Below are 25789 nucleotides of genomic sequence, written 5' to 3' on the forward strand. Positions count from 1 at the left end.
GTTCAAAAAGTTTCCACATTTATATTTTCATTAGAAACAGTGAAGCCGGAAGGAGTAGTAATTGGTTGTGTCTGAGAAGCTTGCGAATAGTTCTGTCTGGCAAGCCAGCTGCCCTGGCAGTTTAGTGTAAGAGTTGTCAGCCTGTGGTGAAGATGGCTGCGAAACTTATAAATTGCACCAAAGAGGAACAGTGTTCTGTCATACGCTTTTTGTGGCCAGAAGGTGTGCCAGGAGCACAAATTCATCTCCGCGTATGTACTCAGTAAGGGGATAAAGTTCTCTCTCGTATAGTTGTCTGTGAGTGGACTGAAATGCTTGAAAATGGCCGTACTAGTGTGACAGATGCAGAGCTCTCTGGACGTCCAGCTACAGCCACAAACAGATTTTCATGTGATGATGATGTGAAAGCAGCGGTGCATCAGTGGCTATGTGCTCAACCAAAAACATTTTTTGGTGATGGCATTGAAAAGTTGGTATGACGCTGGGAAAATTACATTGCAAATTTATGGTGACTATATATTGAAAAGTGATGTTATTTGTTTTTGAAATTTTTACTAAATTGAGAGTTTAAGAAAAGTGCAGAAACATTCTGAACGTCCCTCATGTGGTGCTTCTATACAGCGCATTCACAAAATAATCACTTTCTGTAGCCTTGTGCTAAGATCATTTAAATAATTTTTTTCCTCCATCATGCAACATTCAATATCTCAGGAAAGAAAAATGTGGATTTTAGAAATTGTTGCAGATTAAAAATAACAAGAAATCTCACATTGATGCTAGTACAGTATACAGACCCCTAACTCTGCCCCTTTGGCAGAGACTCCAGCCTGGAGCCTTCTAAGGTCTAACACAACAAGCTTCACACACCTGGATTTGGGGATTTTTCTGCCATTCTTCTCTGCAGATATTCTCAAACTCTGTCACGCTGGATGTAGACCTTCGGTGGACAGCAATTTTCAGGTCTCTCCAGAGCTGTTCAAATGGATTCATGTCCAGGCTCGTGCTAGGCTGGTGCTTTTGTGTTTTTCATATGGCCGGTTTTCCTGGTTTCAACTTCTGTTTGTACTTAGGTAGTAAATGGTCAGATGCACCCATGGGATATGTGGGCGCCAGAGATGTTTCCATAACACCTGGCCAGTGTGTTGTCATCTCAAGTGTTAGTATTCATGTACTGATCGTAGTGTGGCAATACCGATTTCAGTTTATAAAAACTGAAATCATCCCTCATGAGACTGAGTCAGGTGATTCAGTTTCCAGTTTCACCAGTCATTTCAGCTGCAGCTCCCACATCAGCATACAGTGGTACATACAGTAAACTACTTTCACAAATCTTTGTTTAAACTCCCACAGTAACTGATACAGATGAAGTCCGACAGTTTCCTAACAACCAATCAAAAAGCACTTGAAAAGATGACAGTTTGTTTCTAATCCTTTATAAAAAAAAAATAAAAAGGACAAGCTACAGTGACAAAGTTATCATCAGAATTTACCATAATTAATTTTAGAAAAACAATATTTGTTAAACAGTCTGAACAATACATTTTCATTGGTAGCTTGACTAAAGTATACAGACACCAACCAGCACACAGCAACAAATGTGCTTACAGTCAGGGTAAAGAGCTTCCGGATATTTCTTCTTCAGAGCTAGAGGTGTCTAGTTTATGGTTAATACAAGTTATGCAAGTCACTTTATTTAGGATAACTGCTTGGAAAAAAGTGGACAACGACCACAAACTTTCAATTCCAACAGACCCTCCTGAACTGTCTGCTGGCTACAGGAAATGTGGCCATCTGCTAGAATTGAGTTAACCGGTCTGGAAGATGTACTATGTTCAAGAGCTCATAGTCGATAAGAGAAATCAGCAAAACTGTTTCCAAAACCAAAGCACTGACTTGTCAACGATATCAACAGGAGAGTTGCTAGATGTCGATAACCGAGAGACACTTAACTGTTAAAGTCGGAATGGGAATAGCTAAGGGTTGAAAATCAAATGACACTAAACAACCAAGAGCTCATACGCCACGTTTGTTGAGGTGAGTCCTTAATCACAGGTGCTGCACTGAATGTGGTGCAGAGTTATAATGTGTAGCATCAGTGACGTGGCACAACACGGCTTCTGGGAGAGTAACACCCCTAGCAACAGTGCAAGACAACACAGCTGTTAAATGTCAAGTCATAAAGGGAAAAACAAAATAATGACGCAGTAAGATTAAAAAATAATGACGATTAAATTCTGTTCCCCTGCAGTTAAACAGTAAATGTGGAACACCCAAATGCTAACATTCTCTAGTTTTTAAAGTCTCCAAAAAACATGGGGGAACAAGAAAAATTTATTTGCAGCAAAGAAAAAACTGGCCCAATTGTTTAACAGTTCTGACATACGACATGTAGTCTTTTTGAGGGGAGTTGCACATAACATGGCATTATCAATTCCACAGTACACATACCCTTTTATTTCTGTCTTCTCTTTGTTTGGGTATAATGTTTCTAATCCTGTTATATGTTTTGACACATTTTTAAATTAAGAAATATCAGTATATAAAGCTCACTTTTCAGTGGTAAAACTTAACTAACAGAAGTTCCCAGATGAGAAAACCCAATGGTCTTAACTACAGGGAGGCATGGGACACTTGAGAATTCTATCTGCAGCCTCACATGAACCGACTGCCTGGATTTACAGCTCGTGGCTCTACAATCTGATGGTCACAGAGCTGCAGCTCCGGTTTCTAACCTTAACCCTAAATACCTATTTACCTCTTTTTAGACTCTTTTATAAACCTATTTATACTTTTAGTATAAAGATAATTTAGGGGGGAGTATTTATTTATAATGGGGGGTGGTTTTAACAGTCGTGACATGTTTCTAATTAAAATCTTCCAGTAACCCCAACCCTGTGTATCTGGCTTTCCAGCCCAGACCTCAGGGCCCTCTCTCTGATGTAATAACTGTCATTTTACTTTCGAGTTCAACTTCCAACCATTTATTACAAATCTACCAGCTCCATATACAAACGTGGACGGGGAAGACCTACAGCTGCCTCTGAAAGGGGAGCCTACAACAGTCCCTACACTTGTGCATCAATTCTGGGGCCAATCCCAGAATTTTTTGCCTACTGCAAGGCAAGCAAGCAAAGGGAACAAATCCAAGACCAGCTTTACAACTCCTAAGCAGGGTGGTAAACAAAACTTCTAAATAAACTCAGGAACCAACAAGAACCTCCAAAACTGAGGTTTCGTGGATGTTACACTTCCTGTGTCTGCTGCAGCCTCAAGTTAATTTTTCCACTACCAAATTGTGAAACTGGACAATGGCTTTGTCACATTATACATTTCTGCTGGCTTCCTAGTACTCCTTTAAGTATGAAACTGTAGTTTTATTTAAACTTTGCTAGGTGTAAAAGAGTCTATACACAAACAAAAGGTTTCAAAAATCATAAGGAGATGGTACTTGGGGCAATACATTACAAGGCCTACATAAAAAAAATATTGTGGCTAAATTGGTGCTTCACCCAAACAGGAACAACTTTGTGCAAGAATTTTTATTCAATAATCTTATCTGATACATTAAAGGGAAAAAGTTTAATTTGTATAAAAATGTATTATCAACTATTAAATTATACCCATTTGTACAGAGTTATGGGGGCGTAACTCCCAAGATTTTTTTTTATTGTTCTGAACCCCACCACCCAATGACCAACCATCACACAGACAAATTCAATCCCAAGACTGGCGTGAGTATTTGTTTACAAGCGTGTGGCATCCGGGACTTTAGCATGGCTGCACAGCTTTGGGTGCCCACTCCACTTTCATTTGGGTCAATGGTTAAGGTTACCAGAGCCAATCCATTGGCAGCAACTGTCACTTACAAAGCCATCAGGGTCTCGAGTCAGAGCACTGCGTAAGGCCAGGTCCCCAAGGCCTGCTCCAGTCACTCCCCTTTGGACTGCATCTGCTTGCAGAAGGCCTCAAACTGTTGTTGCTCCAGTTCTGTCATCACTTTGTTCAGGGCATAGATCTAGGAGAAAGAGCACAGGGGTGAAGATAAACAGCTGATGAGATTTTCTTTAAGAGATTAAACCTTCTGGATTCAGAACTAGCGACACAAGAGCTATGGGCCATGTCCACACTAATACATTTTGTTTATAAATTGCACACATTATTCCCTGTTATCACTTTACATCCACACAATCTCAGAGTTTTTTTTCTCCCCGACTTTTGAAAACACTGAGCTGCACTGCAATGTAGACAGGTGAAAATGTAGGCTTTTGTCAATGCAGACTCTAATCATGCTCAGATTCCTTTGTGCTTAACTAGAGCTGCTAAGAAATCCACTTCTCAAGATGCAACTTGTTCAACATGGCAGCACATGATGAGTGAATGAATATATATGTACTGCTACCAGTTTATGAATTTATATTTGCATTTTACTACTTGTTGTCCTGGTGGTGACCTCAGACGTATGGCATATGTCTTTCATGTTAACAATTATTAGTGGAGGTGATTAATTAGTGATGTCTCAAATTCAGTTCCACTAGCTTACCCGTGCTCCAGATCTTGTTTTCAGGTACTGAATCATCAAAAATAAATAAATAAATAACAGCACCACCCCCCCGATAATGCTTTTCCTGTATAATGTACACATCAGCAATTGCTATTCTAATACAGTGTTTTAGTTATTATGACAAGGACACTGATATTATTTAAAACACTTCATTTCGGTGAGTCCTCACACAAGACTAAAAAAGCATTTCCTTGAACCACCAGCTTTATTTTTCAATGGAATTATTGAAGTGTCAATATATGTGAAAGTATGAGTCATAAAAATATCACCCTTCTGTCTTCATGTAAAGTGGGTGAGAGGATTTCATACTAAAATCACACTGGCTTAGTTTGGTAACAACAATTTTAATAATTCTTGTTATTTATATGCTCTATGAGACAGACAAGTTCAGTCTCAAGGGTAAAAGGACACCAAAAGTGACAGGCAGGCCATTGCATTTAAAATCCTTTGCATATTCAGTAAAGGTGAGGAACTGGAAATGAGAGGTGAACATTGCTGTGATTATATTGTCCTGTGTGAAAAGAAGAAAAATGTACTCAAATAAATGTTTTGAATGGAAAATGCAATGCAAGATGAATACCAATCAGCAGCTTGTCAGTTTTTGGCCCACAATATTATTTCCAGTACAATTGTGGAACACAAATAATCCTGTGATCAAAATGTTCTGGCTAAATTTAATATATTATACATTTTGGTGCAATAAATATTTTTCTATTTTCCTTCCAAAAAAAAAAAAAAAAAAGTAGAGAAAATCCTTACCTCAATTGTTTCTCTATTTTGCACACTTATTTACTTAAATAAAATGTATTTTTATTTCTATGTAGAAGACCCACTTCATTGGTTCATTTAACACTTGAATTACCAAAGCCTATGAAAAAACTTGTAATTCAGGCCCACCTTAAATCCCTTCGCACCTCTCCATTCAGGTCTTTTGTTTAGTAAATGTGTCGACCAACACAAGCAGCAAACAGCCTGCTAGCCCATCTGCCCCTACTGCCGCAGAAAGGGCAAAAAGTTCTCCCAGCTCAAGCCTTGACTATCTGGGAGTGGGGTACCTAGAGTTGTAGAGGGTAAATCTATCATTATTTGGAACACATAACTTTCATGTGTGTTCTGTGTCTACAACAATCTACAGTGGTGTGAAAAACTATTTGCCCCCTTCCTGATTTCTTATTCTTTTGCATGTTTGTCACACAAAATGTTTCTGATCATCAAACACATTTAACCATTAGTCAAATATAACACAAGTAAACACAAAATGCAGTTTTTAAATGATGGTTTTTATTATTTAGGGAGAAAAAAAATCCAAACCTACATGGCCCTGTGTGAAAAAGTAATTGCCCCCTTGTTAAAAAATAACCTAACTGTGGTGTATCACACCTGAGTTCAATTTCCGTAGCCACCCCCAGGCCTGATTACTGCCACACCTGTTTCAATCAAGAAATCACTTAAATAGGAGCTGCCTGACACAGAGAAGTAGACCAAAAGCACCTCAAAAGCTAGACATCATGCCAAGATCCAAAGAAATTCAGGAACAAATGAGAACAGAAGTAATTGAGATCTATCAGTCTGGTAAAGGTTATAAAGCCATTTCTAAAGCTTTGGGACTCCAGCGAACCACAGTGAGAGCCATTATCCACAAATGGCAAAAACATGGAACAGTGGTGAACCTTCCCAGGAGTGGCCGGCCGACCAAAATTACCCCAAGAGCGCAGAGACGACTCATCCGAGAGGTCACAAAAGACCCCAGGACAACGTCTAAAGAACTGCAGGCCTCACTTGCCTCAATTAAGGTCAGTGTTCACGACTCCACCATAAGAAAGAGACTGGGCAAAAACGGCCTGCATGGCAGATTTCCAAGACGCAAACCACTGTTAAGCAAAAAGAACATTAGGGCTCGTCTCAATTTTGCTAAGAAACATCTCAATGATTGCCAAGACTTTTGGGAAAATACCTTGTGGACTGATGAGACAAAAGTTGAACTTTTTGGAAGGCAAATGTCCTGTTACATCTGGCGTAAAAGGAACACAGCATTTCAGAAAAAGAACATCATACCAACAGTAAAATATGGTGGTGGTAGTGTGATAGTCTGGGGTTGTTTTCCTGCTTCAGGACCTGGAAGGCTTGCTGTGATAGATGGAACCATGAATTCTACTGTCTACCAAAAAATCCTGAAGGAGAATGTCCAGCCATCTGTTCGTCAACTCAAGCTGAAGCGATCTTGGGTGCTGCAACAGGACAATGACCCAAAACACACCAGCAAATCCACCTCTGAATGGCTGAAGAAAAACAAAATGAAGACTTTGGAGTGGCCTAGTCAAAGTCCTGACCTGAATCCAATTGAGATGCTATGGCATGACCTTAAAAAGGCGGCTCATGCTAGAAAACCCTCAAATAAAGCTGAATTGCAACAATTTTGCAAAGATGAGTGGGCCAAAATTCCTCCAGAGCGCTGTAAAAGACTCATTGCAAGTTATCGCAAACGCTTGATTGCAGTTATTGCTGCTAAGGGTGGCCCAACCAGTTATTAGGTTCAGGGGGCAATTACTTTTTCACACAGGGCCATGTAGGTTTGGATTTTTTCTTCTCCCTAAATAATAAAAAACACCATTTACAAACTGCATTTTGTGTTTACTTGTGTTATATTTGACTAATGGTTAAATGTGTTTGATGATCAGAAACATTTTGTGTGACAAACATGCAAAAGAATAAGAAATCAGGAAGGGGCAAATAGTTTTTCACACCACTGTATGTAAACACATTGTTAAAACAGAAACTTTCATGCTTTAGTAATAATTGAGTTTTTACGTAGGCTTTGGTAATTCTAGTGTTAAGGGATTTTAATAAGCTGTTCTTTGTACTTAAATACATTTCATTACGGTCTTGTAAAATGCTAGCCATAAGTCACTAGTTATCTTAACTGATGTCAGAAGAGAAAGGGAATCTTTACTATATAAAGGGGAATCAGATTAAAAACCATTTACTTTTTTGCTCTTCTGTTCTCCCAAGCAGGTCAAGTGCACATAAAAAGGACTTATCAGACAGCACATTATTTAAGTGTCACATAATTTACTAACCAAGTCTGAGGAAATATTATATCATATTAAATACATATGTATATGTTTATATTTCAAATATTACCACTAATTATAACCTATAATGTGTACTTTAGAGCAAGCTACTTTGACGAGCACCTTTTCCCAAATGCATACTTTACAAACATGCAGAGCATCTTTGTCACATATCAAAGGTAATCTGTTTGATATAAAAATATAAAAAATAAGGAAGATGTACAACTTAATGTTATATTCCAAAAACAAAACCCTCAACTTATATCATCAATTCATGAAGTTTGTTGTGTTATTTTAGAGGTTTGCTAGTAAAAACAATAATAGCGAACAACAACAACAACTAAACAATTTCAAACATACTTGACTTGTTCAGTTTCTACAGTTTAGAGCAGTGTTTTAATTTTTCCACTCCATTTGCTTTGCCAAAAATAGACGATTTCAATTAGATTTTCTTGATAATGCAATATTTAAATACACATGCACACACACATTACTGGACAAACGTTTTAGCTAGTAGGGTACACAAACTAACAGAAGTTATAAAAAAAAAGAGGCACCAAACACTGGAAAGTACTGTAATGCCATTGCTAATATTGCAAAATAAGAAAATGAAGCTTGTCTGGACCAAGAACCATTACCATTCTCAATTTACTCTGAAATTAAAAGTATGGAACAAATTGAAAATTGGAGATGTGAATACTGCACAGCTGTTGTCCTGTGAGGCGCCTTGTGCACAAACTATTGACTCTTAAAAAGTCATCTTCTGAATCTGTCGTGGCATTGGGTCAGCCAGACCTGTTCCTGTCAAGTGTTTCCTCCAGTTTCTAAGTTCCTTTTCATAGTGCAGGAACCTGTGGTCACAGACACTGTGGCTTTCTTTGCAATGTCAATCTTCTTTTGTTAATTGCTCTATTTTCTTGCCATTATGATAGCAATATACAGTAAAATACTGTCCAAATAATGCATCAGAGGGTGTAGCAACACACTCTATTCCAACAGTTCTTCTATGCAGACTATGTTTGTGATTAATTCACAAAAGCTGCAAGACCTGTAGGAATTACTTGCATCAAAGCTTTATTAACACCTGTTGCTGCAGAAAAACAGTTAACTTTTTTTTTTTTTTTTTTAAAACACACAAATTTTTGTTACCAAAAATTGAAAAAAAAAAAACAAGTTGTCTGCTTTCCTTTGTACCATTTAAGGTTATTTACTAAACCAGAACTTCCTAAATTTCAGTAAAAACTGGGAAAACGAGGGCATTTTAAAATTTTTGACCAGTAGTGTATTTGTTTATACATATTTTTAAGTTCTGACTGTCTTTAATTTTTCTATCTATTATAAACCAAGATGTAAACAATCTTATATAAGCCTCATTTAGCAGTTACTACCGCATCACTGATAAGCTCCAATATTAAAAAGGTGTGCCATAAATGGGGAGGTTTTCAAGCATTCAAAGCAATGATTAGTTTTGTCATGAGTTTAGATGTGTACAGACATTTATACATTTACTCTATAATAAAATGTGAAAGGTCTGTGTGTGTATCCCGTTTCTCCAAGCAGTCTGATTTGTTAGTTCAGTTTTGGTGACACAACTGAAATAAGCAGTGAGACACACGAGGAGGAGTAAAGGCGCAGGATGCATGCTAAGAGTGGCCATCAGAGATGTAAAGTAAAAACGTGGACAGGAGGCGAGCAAGGCACCTCAAAATGACGAGAAGCAGGCTTTACAGGAACACTATATGCAGAGGGATCACCCGAGAAGAGAGCTTTAGACACATGCGACTACAGAGAAAAGGCATCAAAGTTATACTTAAAGTAAGAGATATCAAATACTTTTAAAATTTTATTCTATTACCAATCTTTGACAGGTAATGTGGCTAATAAAATATAAAGAGGAAGCACATACTCCCAGTTTTGAAAAGTAAAATTCCTGGGACTCCCAGTCTATAGAATAACGAATATCCAAATCAAAAGACCTTGATTAACAACCCCTACAGCCAGCTATAGGCATTCTATAATGTGCTGTGGTGAATGCTCAGAACACGGCTAAAAATAAAAATCAAAGCTTTTTTAGGAATCACTTCAAAGAGGCCTTTGAAAAGAAGTTGGTGTGTGTTTGGATGTGTTTGAAATAAAATCAAACTATGTCACAAATCATACTTGGCTGTATTATTTTATAAAGTTTAGTTGGAATGCATAAAAGCTGACTGTGACCTCTAGAATAAGGTATTTTAAGGGAAACACTGCTATTCAGCACTTCCCAAAGATTTTAAAATAGGCCCTGATCATACGAACAGTGATTTTTTTTCCCCACATATATGAAATAACATGGGGGTCCAAATCTGAGAAGCCACTGGATGGACTTGGACGTCCTTTACGTCTTCTGTTCAAAATACCTGCTGGAGTGTATTTTTCTTATTTCCGCCTGAAACAAAATAATCACAGCAATACTTGCTGCCAAATTTCAACGTCTCATCCATACTGAATACACAAAAGTTATGAAATAGCCCGCCTGTCAGCTTTGGTGTTTATAATTCAACTCATTTCTCTTAGTGTGTGTATTTGTTTTATCACGTAATAAACTGGTTTGAGTTGTTATTAGACTAACACAGTATGATTTTTAAGTACAAAATCTTTTCACCTACATTTCTACAATATACAGTAGAATATTAATCATTTTTACTTGTAAAGCATAAAACTGGAACTACATGGAGAAAAACAGTTAAATGTGTTTCTTCTTGTGTATGGATTCCTGTAAATGAAGCACAATATAAATAATATGATGGTCTTATCCATATTACTAACCGAGAATAAACCGGATATGGACGCAGGGACACGGCGATGGGACCATGAGACGTACTGCACAGGCGCGCGTCTCATAGACCCGCAAGCGAAGTCGTATCCACCGCGAACGAAGGAGTCACGGACCAAGAACGAAAGAGCTCAACTAACGTGAATGAGAAATGAAGCAACAACGCGCCCATAGCTACCACTAACGATACAACCATACAAAAAAGAGGATTCTGCACTGCACCCCCCCCCCCCCCCCCCCCAAAGTCACACGTCAGAGGCTACGGAGGCCCCACAAGATCGTACGGAAGCCGCAGACATCACCGCCATATTGTGTGTGGCACTACTGCGGAGTGAAGGTGCAGGCGTCACCGCCATATTGTAAGTGGCACTACTGCGGAGTGAAGTTAGGAATAATGTGCTGCTTGGGATTGTACAAACCGCTGAACGCTTTACACCAAATTCAAACACAATACAGCTCAACGATACAAACATGAGCCAACCTGGATAAGATCAATGAACGCAGGCGCCTACAACGCGCGTCTCAAACTGCGGAAGCAAAGCAGGCACGGGTTCAAAACGAACGAGCTCGACTGACGGATATACAAACACGAGCCCACCTGGATAAAATCAATGAACGCAGGCGCCTACAACGCGCATCTGAAATGCCGCTGGCAAAGTGGACACGACTCTAAAACGAACGAGCTCGACTAATGTATTTCAGGATACCCAACGCCGGGGGTAGGCGAGCGAAGCGAGCAGGGGGCAGAGCCCCCTTGTAATAACTAAAACATTGCATTTGAATAACGATTGCTGACATAATGTGCATGTAATGATTTTTTTCTGAGAGGAAAAAAAAGTGAAACGTTTATTATGTTATTATTTGAAATTTGGGACATTAAGTTACCATATATCCTCATGTTTAAGTTCTCCAACAGATAAGTCGGGGCTCGATTTTACTGTATTTTATAATGTTGGTCGTATAATTTGAATGCGGAAAACTCTAAACGCTATTGGTCCAAGAGATTGTGACATGCTAACACCCACCTGAGAGAGTAACCAAGGAACACACTGCCTATTGTGCCTACATAACCTCACGGTAATAGCCGAACTATTCCAAAGTGACGTTTGCACTGTTTTGTGTGTCTCACACCCTCATACACCTTTATCATAAGAGCATCCCTTATCTACAATGGAGCGTTTGATCAGAAGAAAATATGAAGCCAATTTTAAATTAAGTTATTGAAGTGACAAAAGAAATTGGTAACTGTGCTGCTTCAACAAAATTTGATGTGTCTGAGAAACTGGTGCGAGATAGGAGGAGGCAAGAAGATGGTTAAAAAAAAAAAAAAGTGTCACATTTTTGAACGGGTGTATAAGTTGGGGTCTGATTTTATGATCGATTTTTCAGCTTCCAAGACCCGACTTACACGTGAGTATATACGGTAATCACCTGCAGTTACAATCATTTATACAGGGTGACACAGAATAACGGGAATTTTTGAAATGCGTATTAGTAGCCATTAGCAGGTGGTAGCACTGCGGGTTAGTGACATTTACCAAGTAAACACTCCGCCATTTTAGTAATTATGGATCAGTGGAACGGGCAACAGCGTGCGTTAGCCAAAAAAATGTTTTATAAAAACAATGATAGTTTGGAAGCTGCGCAGAGGGAGTTTCGACGTTTTTATAATTTAGGACGTCATGGTGTTGTTCCGTCAAAACACGTGATAAAAGGTTGGATTAATAAGTTTGAAGAGACTGGATCTGCCCTAAAGAAAAAACCTGGTTTCAACAGGATGGAGCGACATCACACACTGCACGGCAATCAATGGAAGCTGTGCGAGAATTGTTCGGTAACCGTGTGATCTCAAGATCCGGTAACATTCCCTGGCCCCCTAGATCGCCAGATTTATCCGTTTGTGATTTTTTCTTGTGGCGCTACTTCAAGAGTAAAGTGTACACGACTCGACCAAGAACCCTGGATGAGTTAAAACAGAGAATTCGGGATGAAATTCACAGTATCCCAGCTGAGATGTTGCAGCGGTCAATGAAGAATCTCAACAGCAGATTTCAAGAATGTATTCGTACAGGAGGACGCCATCTAAAAGACGTAATTTTTAAAAACTGATAAATTCTATCAATTTTTCGTAAATGGCAAATTTTAAGGTTTCAATTACTATGAATAAAATTTATTTCTTTTATCACTTCTAGTTTTATTGGATTGTAAAAAAGTTCCCATTTTTTTGTGTCACCCTGTACATAGCCAACTGTTTGCTATGTCTGAAAGTCATGAAAAATGCATTTTTTCATTAAATATAGTGACATCACCGAGTAGTCATTTGTCCATACACTGAAATTTGATCCTCCTTTAAAATAATCCCACATAGTACCCTGCACAATAACTTTCTGAAAGATACTGGTATTGGCACGTATATGTTCCTTCACTCATGATATGGTTTCCATAGAACCCTCAGTAAATAAATGAGAAATTTCACGACTTCATGAACGAGCAAGGTTCCAGGAGCAAAAACACAACGTCATCCTAAATCCGCATTTCTGCATTGCAAGTCTTAATTTTGGCATGGATCACACCTCATAGCGAACACAGAAAAGATGCTTTCCATGGTGCTTGTGGTATTGCATATTTATATGTATTTAAATTGCGTCTGAATGGTGCTTAGGTTAGCATAAGGCAAAATAACCAATAGGTAAAATAATCTACAGTGGAACCTTTGATTGCGAGCATAATTCGTTCCGGAAACGTACTTGTAATCCAAAGAACTTGTATATCAAAGCGAATTTCCCGATAAGAAATAATGGAAACTCAGAAGATTCGTTCCACAACCCAAAACTATTCATACAAAAATGATTAATACAAAATATAAAGTAAAAATACATAAAAAAAACTAACCTGCAGTTTACCTTTGAAAAGAATCATGGCTGGTGTGAGTGAGTTTCTAAACTCTTTTGGGATTCCACCCAACGGGACGACACGTGAAACAGCGTGCCAAAGCAACCGCAGGCTCCCAGCACTCTAGCAGTTCGCTGTAAAAGCCAATCCGAAAAGATCACGGACATGTTATAAGCGCCTGCCGTCGATGGGTGATACAAGGAACATTATAAATGCGCAGGGCACAGTATTACTTGGCTACGGCCCTGCCTGACTGCTGTGTCTGCATATACGAGAGTGGCAGATGCCACTACAATAAATCACTGTGCTGTTCCTGTTTCAAGCTGAATAAAGCTGGAGTTGCTAAAATACTGAGACTCAGCTTTGTGTTTTGGGGTGCAAGACAGGGACTCGCACATTACAACACACACACATGGTCACAACACTCTAGTAAACAGTATACGCTTGTATGGATGTTGACTATGAGTGAGGCACGCTGACTGAGCCCGCAGTGAGACAGGGAAGAACCATAAGCGGAGTTGTGATTATGTGACGCTCGACAAAGCGTATACGTACTACTCGTATTGCAAGACCTTGCTCGTTTATCAAGTCAAAATTAAAAATTTTAGCTTGTCTTGCAAAACACTCACAGACCAAGTTACTCGTAATCCAAGGTTCCACTGTATTAGCCGCTACAGTTTTGTGATAAATCCCCATGCCATCAAAGATTTTTTTCTAACGATGCGCGCCTATACTATATTATATTATACTTTCTTAGAAGGCTGGCGTCCTTCAACAAATGCAATAAGATGCTGCAGATGTTCTATCAGATGGTTGTGGCGAGCACCCTCTTCTACGCGGTGGTGTGCTGGGGAGGCAGCATAAAGAAGAGGGATGCCTCACACCTGAACAAACTGGTGAGGAAGGCAGGCTCTATTCTAGGCATGGAGCTGGACAGTTTGACATCTGTGGCAGAGCGACGGGTGCTGAGCAGGCTCCTGTCAATCATGGAGAATCCACTGCATCCACTAAACAGTATCATCTCCAGACAGAGGAGCAGCTTCAGCAACAGACTGCTGTCACTGTCCTGCTCCACTGACAGACTGAGGAGATCGTTCCTCCCTCATACTATGTGAGTAAACGTTAACATTATAAAAAGTTACTGTTATACCTGCATTTTTATCACTCTTTAATTTTTTTTTTTTTTTTTTTTTTTAAATCAGTATGCTGCTGCTGGAGTATGTGAATTTCCCCTTGGGGATTAATAAAGTATATATATCTATTTATCCATCCCAGTGTAGGAACATCTACGTCATATGCATTTCCTGTTGTTTTAGTGTGGCCAGAGATACTATTGTAAACAATGTGAAAACCCTAGTGTGGATGGAGATTATTTTCGTTTAAAAATGCTGTTTTTAAATGAAAATGTCGTGTCGATGCAGCTTAAGAAGCAGCAGCCTTTTAAGAGCAGGTTTTAGCAGTCAAGGAGATGAAATCTTGGGGATGAGGCATATCAGAGTGCTACTGAGTTGCCTCAACAAGAACATAGGGGTGGAACTTACAATACCAGCAGACAAATTTCTGTAGTGATATTCTCTGCATTTAGTGCCAGAAGGAAGGTTGGGGGGTTGTTTGTTTTTTATAAATCAACAGCATCACAGCAAATACAGTTGTGAAATGGTACAAGTAAATCAGTTGGCATCCTGAAAGCCTCAAGTTTCATGGTAGATGGAAGTCTTTTTAAAAATGCATATTGAATGTGAGCAAAGGAAAATAAAAGATTTTCCTGAATTTGCACAGGCAAACATTAAGATGGAGGATAGCCTAGAAAATCTGCTGTTACATATAATTATAGAAATTACTGGCTCTTAAAAGTAGCTTAGAGGTCAGAGCATATACTGTTAGGTTAAACTTTGGATGCACTTTAGAGATATGGGCAACAAGTTAATTTGCAATATACCAAGCCATAACCTTAGTACTGTACAAAGAAAATAATTTCAGTTTCCTTCCGTTCTCCACCGTTTGGCCATCTACACATCCTGCATTACCACTCACCTCCTGTGTGTAAATCTGAACTGAATGATAAGCTGCAATATGAAACCCTGCGACAAGTACACAAGTCTTGATTCTCACCTCAGCCCTCTGCCTCTGTTTCTGCTCCTGCTGAGCAGATTTCTGCTTCGTCTTGTCTGCTCGAGTGGGTGTTTCCTTCTGCTTCTGCTTATCCTTGCGCCCCCCTGGCTCCATGATGCCTTTGTTTATTCCAGAAAGGTAAGAGGCAAGCTACTGCATCATCATTTGGGGTTTCCCTGCATAATTAAACAAGATAACACAAGGCATCCTTAACAGTGTTCAAATATTACATTTGCTTGGCTTGAACAGCAAAGGACGTTCATCAGAAAACTAAGTATATTAAGACCACTCTATCAGACAACTACTAATGCAATAAGAATAACCTACTCAAGCATGCCCTGCATCTTTCACCTGTAGTTTAGAAGAGTGCACAATAGAAACAAAATTATTAGCTGTAGAGTTGTAATTTACCTCCACTTGAACTTTTAAGTGCTTGGTGACACTGCACACAATGAAGAGTACTTGATATTAGAATTTTTTCAGCCTGCATGGTTTCATTTTGAAAGATCTGCCACATAGAAGTCTCAAACCCAGTTAATTCAGTTCATGATTGCTGGGGGGAAAACAAATTCTAAATGGTGTGGCCGAAATGTATTCAAATACCCTTAAATTGAAGTCTGCAATGTGCATTTTAATCACAACTGAATTGTAGAATTTGTAATTTTAAACTGTGGAGCAGAGGGGTCATTGTTGCCCCTTTAAACCCAACAGACAGACACTCGAGACACCAGGTAAAAGCACAAAGAAGTATTTTTAATTCTTTTCTTCTTCCGTAGTGCTCCCCAAGCACCACAGCCTCAGTAAACAGGCAAGTAAATAAGCACAATGCACAAATCTCTCTATTTTCTCCTCCATGCCACCCAGCAAGCTTTGTCCAACTCTGGCTCGCCTGCTGGGTTCACAGCAGTCCTTTTTATAGTGTCCAACCCGGAAGTGCTTCTGTTCTTCCATACACGTGAATCCGGGTCAGATGGAGTACTTAAGTTTTTCTTCAGCCCGGAAGTACTTCTGAGCTTCTGTCCCGTGACCTTCTAGAACTTCTGGGCTAGGCAAGCACTTTGCCTCCCATCCTTGTCTCACAGCCTCCCCTGGTGGCACCCACAGTACCCAGCAGGGCTATATAAATGCACTCCATGTCCCATGGTGCCCTGCAGGAAGCCGGGGTACCGATGCAGTCCAGGGAAGCTGATATTTAGCATCCTGGGGGAGGCAGTGTCCCAAAGTAGCTGCCTTCCCCCATCCTTCCACTCTTTGGGCGTCCCGGCTGGGTTGAGCTGCCAGCCGTCTATCACAGTGTCTTTGTCCCACATATTATGGAGGGCACTGCATATATGTTTTAAAATTTGTATTGCTTGTGCAGTCAGTGTCCGTGACTATTAATTACAATCAAACCTTTCTATACACTAGAGCAAAATTGTAAACTTCGACTTTGATCCTACGGAATACAGAACTACAGCAATCAATACAATATTAACACAAGTGACATGACTCAACAAAGAATAACCAGCCAAGCAGAGCTAGGAAATGGGGATGAAAGGGAAGCAAACATTGCAGCAATCAACCACCACTGCTCAGCGGTTTTCTGGCAGATGTGCAGTGGCTGGATAATAAGGTAGATGACATTCAGGAAGGACTGGTTACATGAGATACATCAGAAACGGCTGTGTTTGGTTCCTTTGAAATGTGTCTAACTGCTGAGTCACTAAACACAGCAATACAGCCAGATGGCTTTACTGCCTCTTGTGGAGATCGGACTGAAAGGAAAAAGCAAAGGAGAAGGTGGAGCGTAAATGTTAAATTTGTCTTTAAAAATTGTTCACCTGATCTGGAATATTTATTGATCAAGTGTCATTTATTTTATCTTCTGATGGAAGTTTTTCTGGTTTTATATTCATCCACAAGCCAACACCAATAATGTTCTGAATGACCTGTATGACATTACAGAATAAGAATACATATTTTTTGAGTTATTTATTTTTAAATGTTACCCAAAACATCACAAGCACGTCACCTGCCCCACAAGGACTGGTAATACTCTGGACCATTGCTACAGCACAAAGTTGCCAGCCTTACCTTTTAATATCAGGGGCTGAATTTTTGTGTCCAAGCTGGAGCATCTGGTACACATTCTGCTTGCATCTGTCAGTCTCTCTCATCAAAATGTTAAGCTCATGTTGCCTTCTGTCAACACTCAGAAACAGCTATAAGGACCTGCTGGGCCGCACTAACTTCGGTTTAACATCAGTACAAAAAGAATCTCATGGTGATTTTTTTTTTTACCTTTTGTTTGACTTGTCTACTCATAAGCTTACTCTCTTCCTCTAAAATCACCCAACATTGCAACACTTATAGAGCTGATTTATAAAAATAAGAAGAATAAAACAGAGCAAGATTAGTGTGCTGTTTCATAAGTCCAGAGAGCCTTGTAGCTCCTAAACCCCTTTGAATAACACCATAGATATTTTTGTTTGAAAGCAAGTAAAGATACTTTCTTCATAATTAGTGAAAGAACTTCACCTCCCCAACCACATACCTTTTTTGTGGCTCAAAAAGCCTTGAGCAATTTTGGGGTGGCCAACTCATGAAGGGGACCGAGTAACTTCATTTCATTATCCATCAGTAGTACTCCTACATATGTGCAGTGTAAAAATGTGTTTCTCCAAGCCCTTCCTTGTGTTTATTTTTAATAACACAAAGTAGTAGAAATGAAGTTTGAAATTCAACCTTAAAAAGAAACTTAGACTTATGGAAAAGTTATGTTTTGCAAAGTACTCCTTTTGAGCTTTTCATTGAGATATTGCTGAGCCATATAGCTTTCACAAGAAAAAAACGTACAGCTCATAAGTGACCTATAATTTGTGTCCCACAGTGAAGAAAGTGCCTATATTTGAAGACATTTTCTTTTAATTTACAAAATTCTTTCTTTCCCCCACTTTCTGAAAAACCTAAGCAAGACTTAACATTGTCAAGATGAATATCCTTCCTAAGCTTCTTATTCGATTTCAAAGCATTCCAAAATACATCAATAAATCATTTTTTAAGAAGTCAGATTCAACCATAACTTTTTATTTATAATTCAAAACATCCAAGTATCCAAAGGGCGACCCTACAAAGACCTAAGGCAGAAGCTTGCATGGCTCTACCTAACTTTCAATTTTATTACTGGGCGGCAAATATACAAGCTATAAAAACCTGGACGCTGACACGAATATATGAACACACACAGGTTTGGTCCGCAATAGAAATAAAATCCTACAGCATTTCTTTATATTCCTTGCTTTGTACCCAATAAGTACAAGTCATCGCCATTATACTAACAACCCAATTGTGCTTCACTCACTCAGAATATGGAACCAATGTAGAAAGTACTTCAAGATAGGGAAGCTTTAATCTGTGGCACCTCTGCATGTTAACCACCTTTTTCCACCCTCTCAAAACGTACACAGTTTTCAATGTCTGGAAAACATTTGGGATTAAATCGCTTAGAGATCTGTACATAGACAACGTCTTTCCATCCTATGAACAATTACACTCCAAATTTAACTTTCCGGCAGCACATTTCTTTCACTACCTTCAAATTAGAAACTTTGTTAAACAAAATCTGCCCAATTTTCCTCACCTCCCACCTACTTCTATTCTGGAAAAAATATTGATCAGTCTTGATAACTCAGACAGCATTTCTGTAATATACAAAAACATTTTAAAGTCTCTCCCTTTTAAATATTCCACAGTACAGTGGGAAAAGGATCTCTCACTCAACATCTCATAAAAAGAGTGAAAGGTAGCAATGCACAGAATTCACTCGAGCTTCATATGCACAAACCATACAATTATTCAACTTAAAATCATATATCAAGCAAACCGGTCTCATTTAAAATTGTCCAAAATGTTTCCAGGGCAAGATCCAACCTGCAAACTTTGCAATCGAGCTCCAGTCTCACTAGGCCACATTTATTGCGCCTGCACCAAATTAATATAATTTGGAACCAAAATCTTTAAATGCCTATCAGACAGTCTTGGAGTCACAATCCCTCCCAACCCACTAACAGCTGTGTTTGGTGGACTTCCAGATGGGCTTATGGTGAAGAAGGACAAGCAAACTTGTTTACTATTGGCACGTATACTTATCTTTGCTCAAATGGAAGAATCCTAGCCCACCTCTTTTAAGTCACTGGGTAACTGATGTTATACATTATTTGAAATTGGAAAAAAAAATCAAATTCTCACTTTTAAAAAACCTGGCAGGTTCTAATCAATAACATTTTAGGCATTTAAACTGAGGAAGTGGATTCTTTTTCCTTATTTATGTATTTATTTACTTATTTTTTCTACTATTAAAGTTTTACTCTATTGACCTCTCGCTTAGTTTTGCAAAATCTGACTTGCTTGTATGGAATGCTATTTGCTTTTAATAAATTCAATAAAATGTAATGCAAAAACATTTTTGATCATTTTTTTAAAAGGCTGAAGTACCTCATTTTATTTGAATATTACACATAAAATGAAGAGTGTGCTTTGGGCACCCTGTTTTCCTGAGCCTCAGAACTAATGGATTTAAACAAGCACTGGTCTACTGTGTTTAGGTTCTTCTTAAAGAGATGCATTTTACAGAATCTACTTGTCCCATCCCATATTGTGTGCGATGTTGCTTCAGCTGATTTGCAAACACATCCATTGCAATGTTTCCTTGACATCCATCATGAAGAAGATGAAGATTACGTGTCTGACATCACATAACTCACACACAGGACCTAAACATGCTTTTCCAACTCCATAACTCATAAATAAACAAACAAGTCCTTTACATTTGTTCTCTTAGAACCTTCAACCTGACACTGAAAAAGAATATCAGTCAAAATTTAGCTGTCAAACTAGCTCCCTACTTGTTTTACGCCAAGGGCTGCCAGAAAAAAACAATAATTCTGTCCATTTATTTTCTGAACGATTTACAAAATGAATGGAGAGATGGAGTCTCGTATTTGAAAGTTGCTCTGCACAGAAAGCTCAAAAATAAGTAAGAAAATGTACACATGCCGTAACATCCAGGCCTGCTAGGAGACTTAGTTAGCTGGTCTGAAGGTTGGAGCATTTTTACATTTTCAAAGTGTTCTTTTTGTTTATTACATACTTTTGCAACAGTGACTCATATTCAGAAATGCATAATTATGTTTATTAGTAGTGTACATAACATATAGTTAACTTCATTTTACAATATCATGAGGCTGAAAATGCTTTCATACACAACCGATTCCAACTCAAGTGTTTGGGGGGAAAAAAGGTCAAAACAATTTTCCCTCAGGGATTTAAAAAAATATATCAAAGTTGTTGGCTGTGTAGGGTGTATAGCCAATTGTAATTCAAAATTCTAAAATATACAATTTTTGAAATTACCACCTGATAAGGTTTGATCTGTGCTGAAATCTCAAGCTACTGTATAATGGTTGATTGCACCTGATCATGAGAGCCAATGGTTCATTGAGGTTCTCTGCTAATAAATTAGTATCAGGGAAATATTGATTCATTATAATCTTTAGCTAATGCAGCTGTGAGGATGTTCCTACTGTAACAGAAGTACTGAATACATTTTTAATCACAGTGGAATAAAGTGTTGCCAATCCATCCATCATACATTTCTGCATATACAGTATTAAGCTGCTTTTATTTTTTCCTTCTACAGACAGACATCAGGTCTCTTATCTGCTTTGATTTCAAGGAGCAGAAGAATTGAGATGCTGTAACTGAAATTCATGCTAAACACTGTGCAGCCACAGGGAACAAGCACAGGATGGGACAGAGCCAGAAGAAGAGTGTTAGCACATAACAAGTCCTAACACTGCATTCTGGTTCAGTAGGGGCAGCACTTACCTTGTACGGCAACAAATAAACAAACAATTTCATTACCACTGTGTTGAATAAATGAGGAATATCATTATTAGCACATTAAATAAATAAATACCATATAAGGAAGGTGAAACATTAGATTGTAAAAGTAGCCCATCCAATCCCACCTATATAGAACTCTGCCCCATGGTGCGCTTCCCTTCAGTACACACGACTGCAGAACGTTTTATTGTTTTGCCGACAGGAGCGACTACTGAACAAGTCAAAAATACACAAGTTGAAGTAACTGCTCTCAAGGTAAAATGGAAACAGTAAGCTAATTCGTAATTCCAAGTCATACAGAATATTCTTCTGTTAGAAGATAGACAAGTATGCAAATTCACCAACACTTTTGAATGGGAAATTATAAAATTTCAAAAATGGGTACGGAGCTTTGTATTTGAGGCAATGAACTGTCCTCACAAATTTGAAAAAACAAGTGTGCCAAACTTCAACAAAATCGCTTCACTAGAAGCCAAGTTGTTTCATGTGGATAGACAGACAGAAATGGCTACAGCAGTAGCTGCTTTTTACATTAAATGTGAATGCATCTTTGTCTACATATTTTAATGGTGGCAAAATAAACACTTTGTAAATTTAACAAGTACGAAAATGGAAGCCATCCAAAACATTCCCACCCAATTAACTCGCCCTCCATAACAACCTGAAAATCGTTACATCCATGTCCTGCACCTGTTACTTTCACTATGACATTTCTATGTAGTGCCACAGCCATTTAATTGGCTGCGAGTTGAGGAAAATATACCAGATTTTTATTCCACAAAAAGAAAAAACTCTCTGTGATGCACATACTGCTGCAATAAAATATGCAATAAAGAGCAGCAGGTATATCACTCAGTACAGAAGTCACACCTGGATGATGTGGCAACCAGTCAAAAACATTAGTGACCTATAGTTTAGGAACACTGTGCTCTAGTGCATTCAAAGAGGAGGAAGAGGGTCTACTGCGCATGGGACAGTAGAACAAACGAGGAGCTGAGCACAAGCTCTTTCAAAACAGCTATATATTCCCGGTACTGAAATTCCCAAACTACCGATATGGTACCATTTAAAAATAGTTTTTCAGTACTGTTATACCATGCAACCCTAGTCTCATTTATCTTTATTGAGTTCTGAAGACACAAAGGTCTAAACACATTTATAAAATACAACAAAACTATCAAACTTTGCTGCATTTCTGGACAGTTTCATTAGGCTTTATATACAGCACATCACTTTTTCTTATGTTACAGCCTTATTCCAAAATGGATTAAATTAATTTTTTTCCTCAGAATTCCACACACAACACCCCATAATGACAACGTGAAAAAAGTTCACTTGAGGTTTTTGCAAATTTATTAAAAATAAAAAAATTGAGAAAGCACATGTACATAAGTATTCACAGCCTTTGCCATGAAGCTCAAAATTGAGCTCAGGTGCATCCTGTTTCCCCTGATCATCCTTGAGATGTTTCTGCAGCTTAATTGGAGTCCACCTGTGGTAAATTCAGTTGATTGGACATGATTTGGAAAGGCACACACCTGTCTATATAAGGTCCCACAGTTGGCAGTTCATGTCAGAGCACAAGCCAAGCATGAAGTCAAAGGAATTGTCTGTAGACCTCCGAGACAGGATTGTCTCGAGGCACAAATCTGGGGAAGGTTACAGAAAAATTTCTGCGGCTTTGAAGGTCCCAATGAGCACAGTGGCCTTTATCATCCGTAAGTGGAAGAAGTTCGAAACCACCAGGACTCTTCCTAGAGCTGGCCAGCCATCTAAACTGAGGGATCGGGGGAGAAAGGCCTTAGTCAGGGAGGTGAACAAAAACCCGATTGGTCACTCTGTCAGAGCTCCAGAGGTCCTCTGTGGAAAGAGGAGAACCTTCCAGAAGGACAACCATCTCTGCAGCAATCCACCAATCAGGCCTGTATGGTAGAGTGGCCAGACGGAAGCCACTCCTTAGTAAAAGGCACATGGCAGCCCGCCTGGAGTTTGCCAAAAGGCACCTGAAGGACTCTCAGACCATGAAAAAGAAAATTCTCTGGTCTGAACTCTTTGAAATTGAACTCTTTGGTGTGAATACCAGGCATCACGTTTGGAGGAAACCAGGCACCACTCATCACCAGGCCAATTCCATCCCTACAGTGAAGCACGGTGGTGGCAGCATCATGCTGTGGGGATGTTTTCAGCGGCAGACACTGGGAGACTAGTCAGGATAAAGGGAAAGATGACTGCAGCAATGTACAGAGACATCCTAGATGAAAACCTGCTCCAGAGCGCTCTTGAAGTCAGACTGGGGCGACGGTTCATCTTTCAGCAGGACAACAACCCTAAGCACACAGCCAAGATATCAAAGGAGTGGCTTCAGGACAACTCTGTGAATGTCCTTGAGTGGCCCAGCCAGAGCTCAGACTTGAATCCGATTGAACATCTCTGGAGAGCTCTTAAAATGGCTGTGCACCGACACTTCCCATCCAACCTGATGGAGCTTGAGAGGTGCTGCAAAGAGGAATGGGCGAAACTGGCCAAGGATAAGTGTGCCAAGCTTGTGGCATCATATTCAAAAAGACTTGAGGCTGTAATTGCTGCCAAATGTGCATCAACAAAGTATTGAGCAAAGGCTGTGAATACTTATGTACATGTGATTTCTCAGTTTTTTTATTTTTAATAAATTTGCAAAAACCTCAAGTAAACTTTTTTTCACGTTGTCATTATGGGGTGTTGTGTGTAGAATTCTGAGGAAAAAATTAATTTAATCCATTTTAGAATAAGGCTGTAACATAACAAAATGTGGAAAAAGTGATGCGCTGTGAATACTTTCCGGATGCACTGTATGGGCTTAAGATTCAATAAGTAATGCCGGTCAGTCAAATATGCAGTTTTTCATGCAAAAAAAAAAAAAAAAGTAGCGCAAAAGTAATGCACTGTTTTGTAATGCATTACATTATATAATAAGTAACTAGCTGTGGTACTCGTCTAAGACAGGTTGAAATCTGAGTAATCAATACAAACCTCAGCATTAATGTTTGCATTGTGCCATTTATCAAAATGTATTTAGAAATTAATATAATAAAATGCATTGCTTTTTCATTCCAACAGATGGCACATCACAAACATTTGCAGTATAGCCATCTGTTGGGATAACAAATGCAATACATGTCTCAGTTGTGTGTCATTTGGTACGGAATTTGGAAAAATAGGGTTAATGTTTGTGATGCTGCATTGGAAGCGCTGCTGCCTCGCAGTAAGGAGACCTGAGTTCGCTTTCCGGGTCCTCCCTGCGTGGACTTTGCATGTTCTCCCCGTGTCTGCGTGGGTTTCCTCCGGGTGCTCCAGATTCCTCCCACAGTCCAAAGACATGCATGTTAGGTGCATTGGCGATTCTAAATTGTCCCTAGTGTGTGCCCTGCGGTGGGTTGGTGCTCTGCCCAGGGTTTGTTTCCTGCCTTGCGCCCTCTGTTGGATGGGCTCCAGCAGACCCTGTGACCCTGTAGTTAGGATATAGCAGGTTGTATAATGGATGGATTGATGTTTGTGATGCTCCATCAGTTGGAATGCAAAACGCAAAGTATTTTATTTCTATAAATGTTGATGTGCCATCTGTTGGAATGACAGAGACATAGCAACTAGACACCCGTTGTTTTTTTAAGGAGGACCATATAACAGATTATAGCAATACTTGTTGGTAACCTAACTTAATTTTCAAAGTAACATTCCCCAACACTTAATCTTGCTCACCATAAACTTATTAGAGTTGTGCGCGTGTCTGTGCCCTTTGATGGCATGGTATGGCTCCCATTTTGACTAGGATAGGGTCTCTGCGGCACTTGTGGAAAATGTTCGTTGAGTAAGAGGGCAGTCAATATTACATGAAAGCTGCGATCTCTCCACAATTTAGTCTATCTTCCCCGTACGTGAAACTACCCGCAACGTATAAATGTTTAATATCTATTAACGGAGGGCTTGATTCTCATCTGCGTTTAGCATTACGAATATCGCCATTGTTGCAATCAGCTCTACTTAATGGCCACTCGGGGCATTAATGAAAAACGACAAAAAGATTACCTTGGACAGTACACCTTAATAGTTAACTGTATGTGGGGGATATTTGTTCTGCCGCTATTTGCATGCTCTCAACCACAACCAAAACCACCACCACCTCCTCCGATCTCTCGGCTTTTAGTACTTCATACACTGCAGCGAACCCCTCCCTTTAAAGTAATGAAACAAAAACTGCGCGAGCTCCATTAATATCGGCCTCGTCTAACTCATGTAGAATTGTGCGCACACATCGAACCTCACTCTTCTATCTGAAAGACCTTCACTACAGAAGACTACTCACAAAGCGGCAGTACCTGCAGGGTTGAAGCACGCCACACTTCCGGCTTGGGCACAGGGTTTTTTTTTTTTCTTTTTTCTGGAGCGTCGCAAAAAAGATTCCCCCGACTGGCGGAGCTACTA

The 25789-nt window shown here is 39.2% G+C and overlaps 1 protein-coding gene across 1 annotated transcript; it reads right to left on the reverse strand.

Moving 5' to 3' along the window:
• Positions 1 to 2952: 2952 nt before the first annotated feature.
• On the reverse strand, positions 2953 to 25789 carry svbp (small vasohibin binding protein). Its single transcript, XM_028807701.2, has 3 exons — positions 25684 to 25789; positions 15449 to 15624; positions 2953 to 4015 (listed from the first exon to the last, which is right to left on the reverse strand). Exons 2-3 carry the CDS (start codon positions 15560 to 15562, stop codon positions 3929 to 3931), a joined length of 201 nt encoding a protein of 66 aa, XP_028663534.1. The 5' UTR covers positions 15563 to 15624; positions 25684 to 25789; the 3' UTR covers positions 2953 to 3928.

The sequence above is a fragment of the Erpetoichthys calabaricus genome, chromosome 8 (assembly GCF_900747795.2).
Source record: "Erpetoichthys calabaricus chromosome 8, fErpCal1.3, whole genome shotgun sequence".
NCBI lineage: Eukaryota > Metazoa > Chordata > Cladistia > Polypteriformes > Polypteridae > Erpetoichthys > Erpetoichthys calabaricus.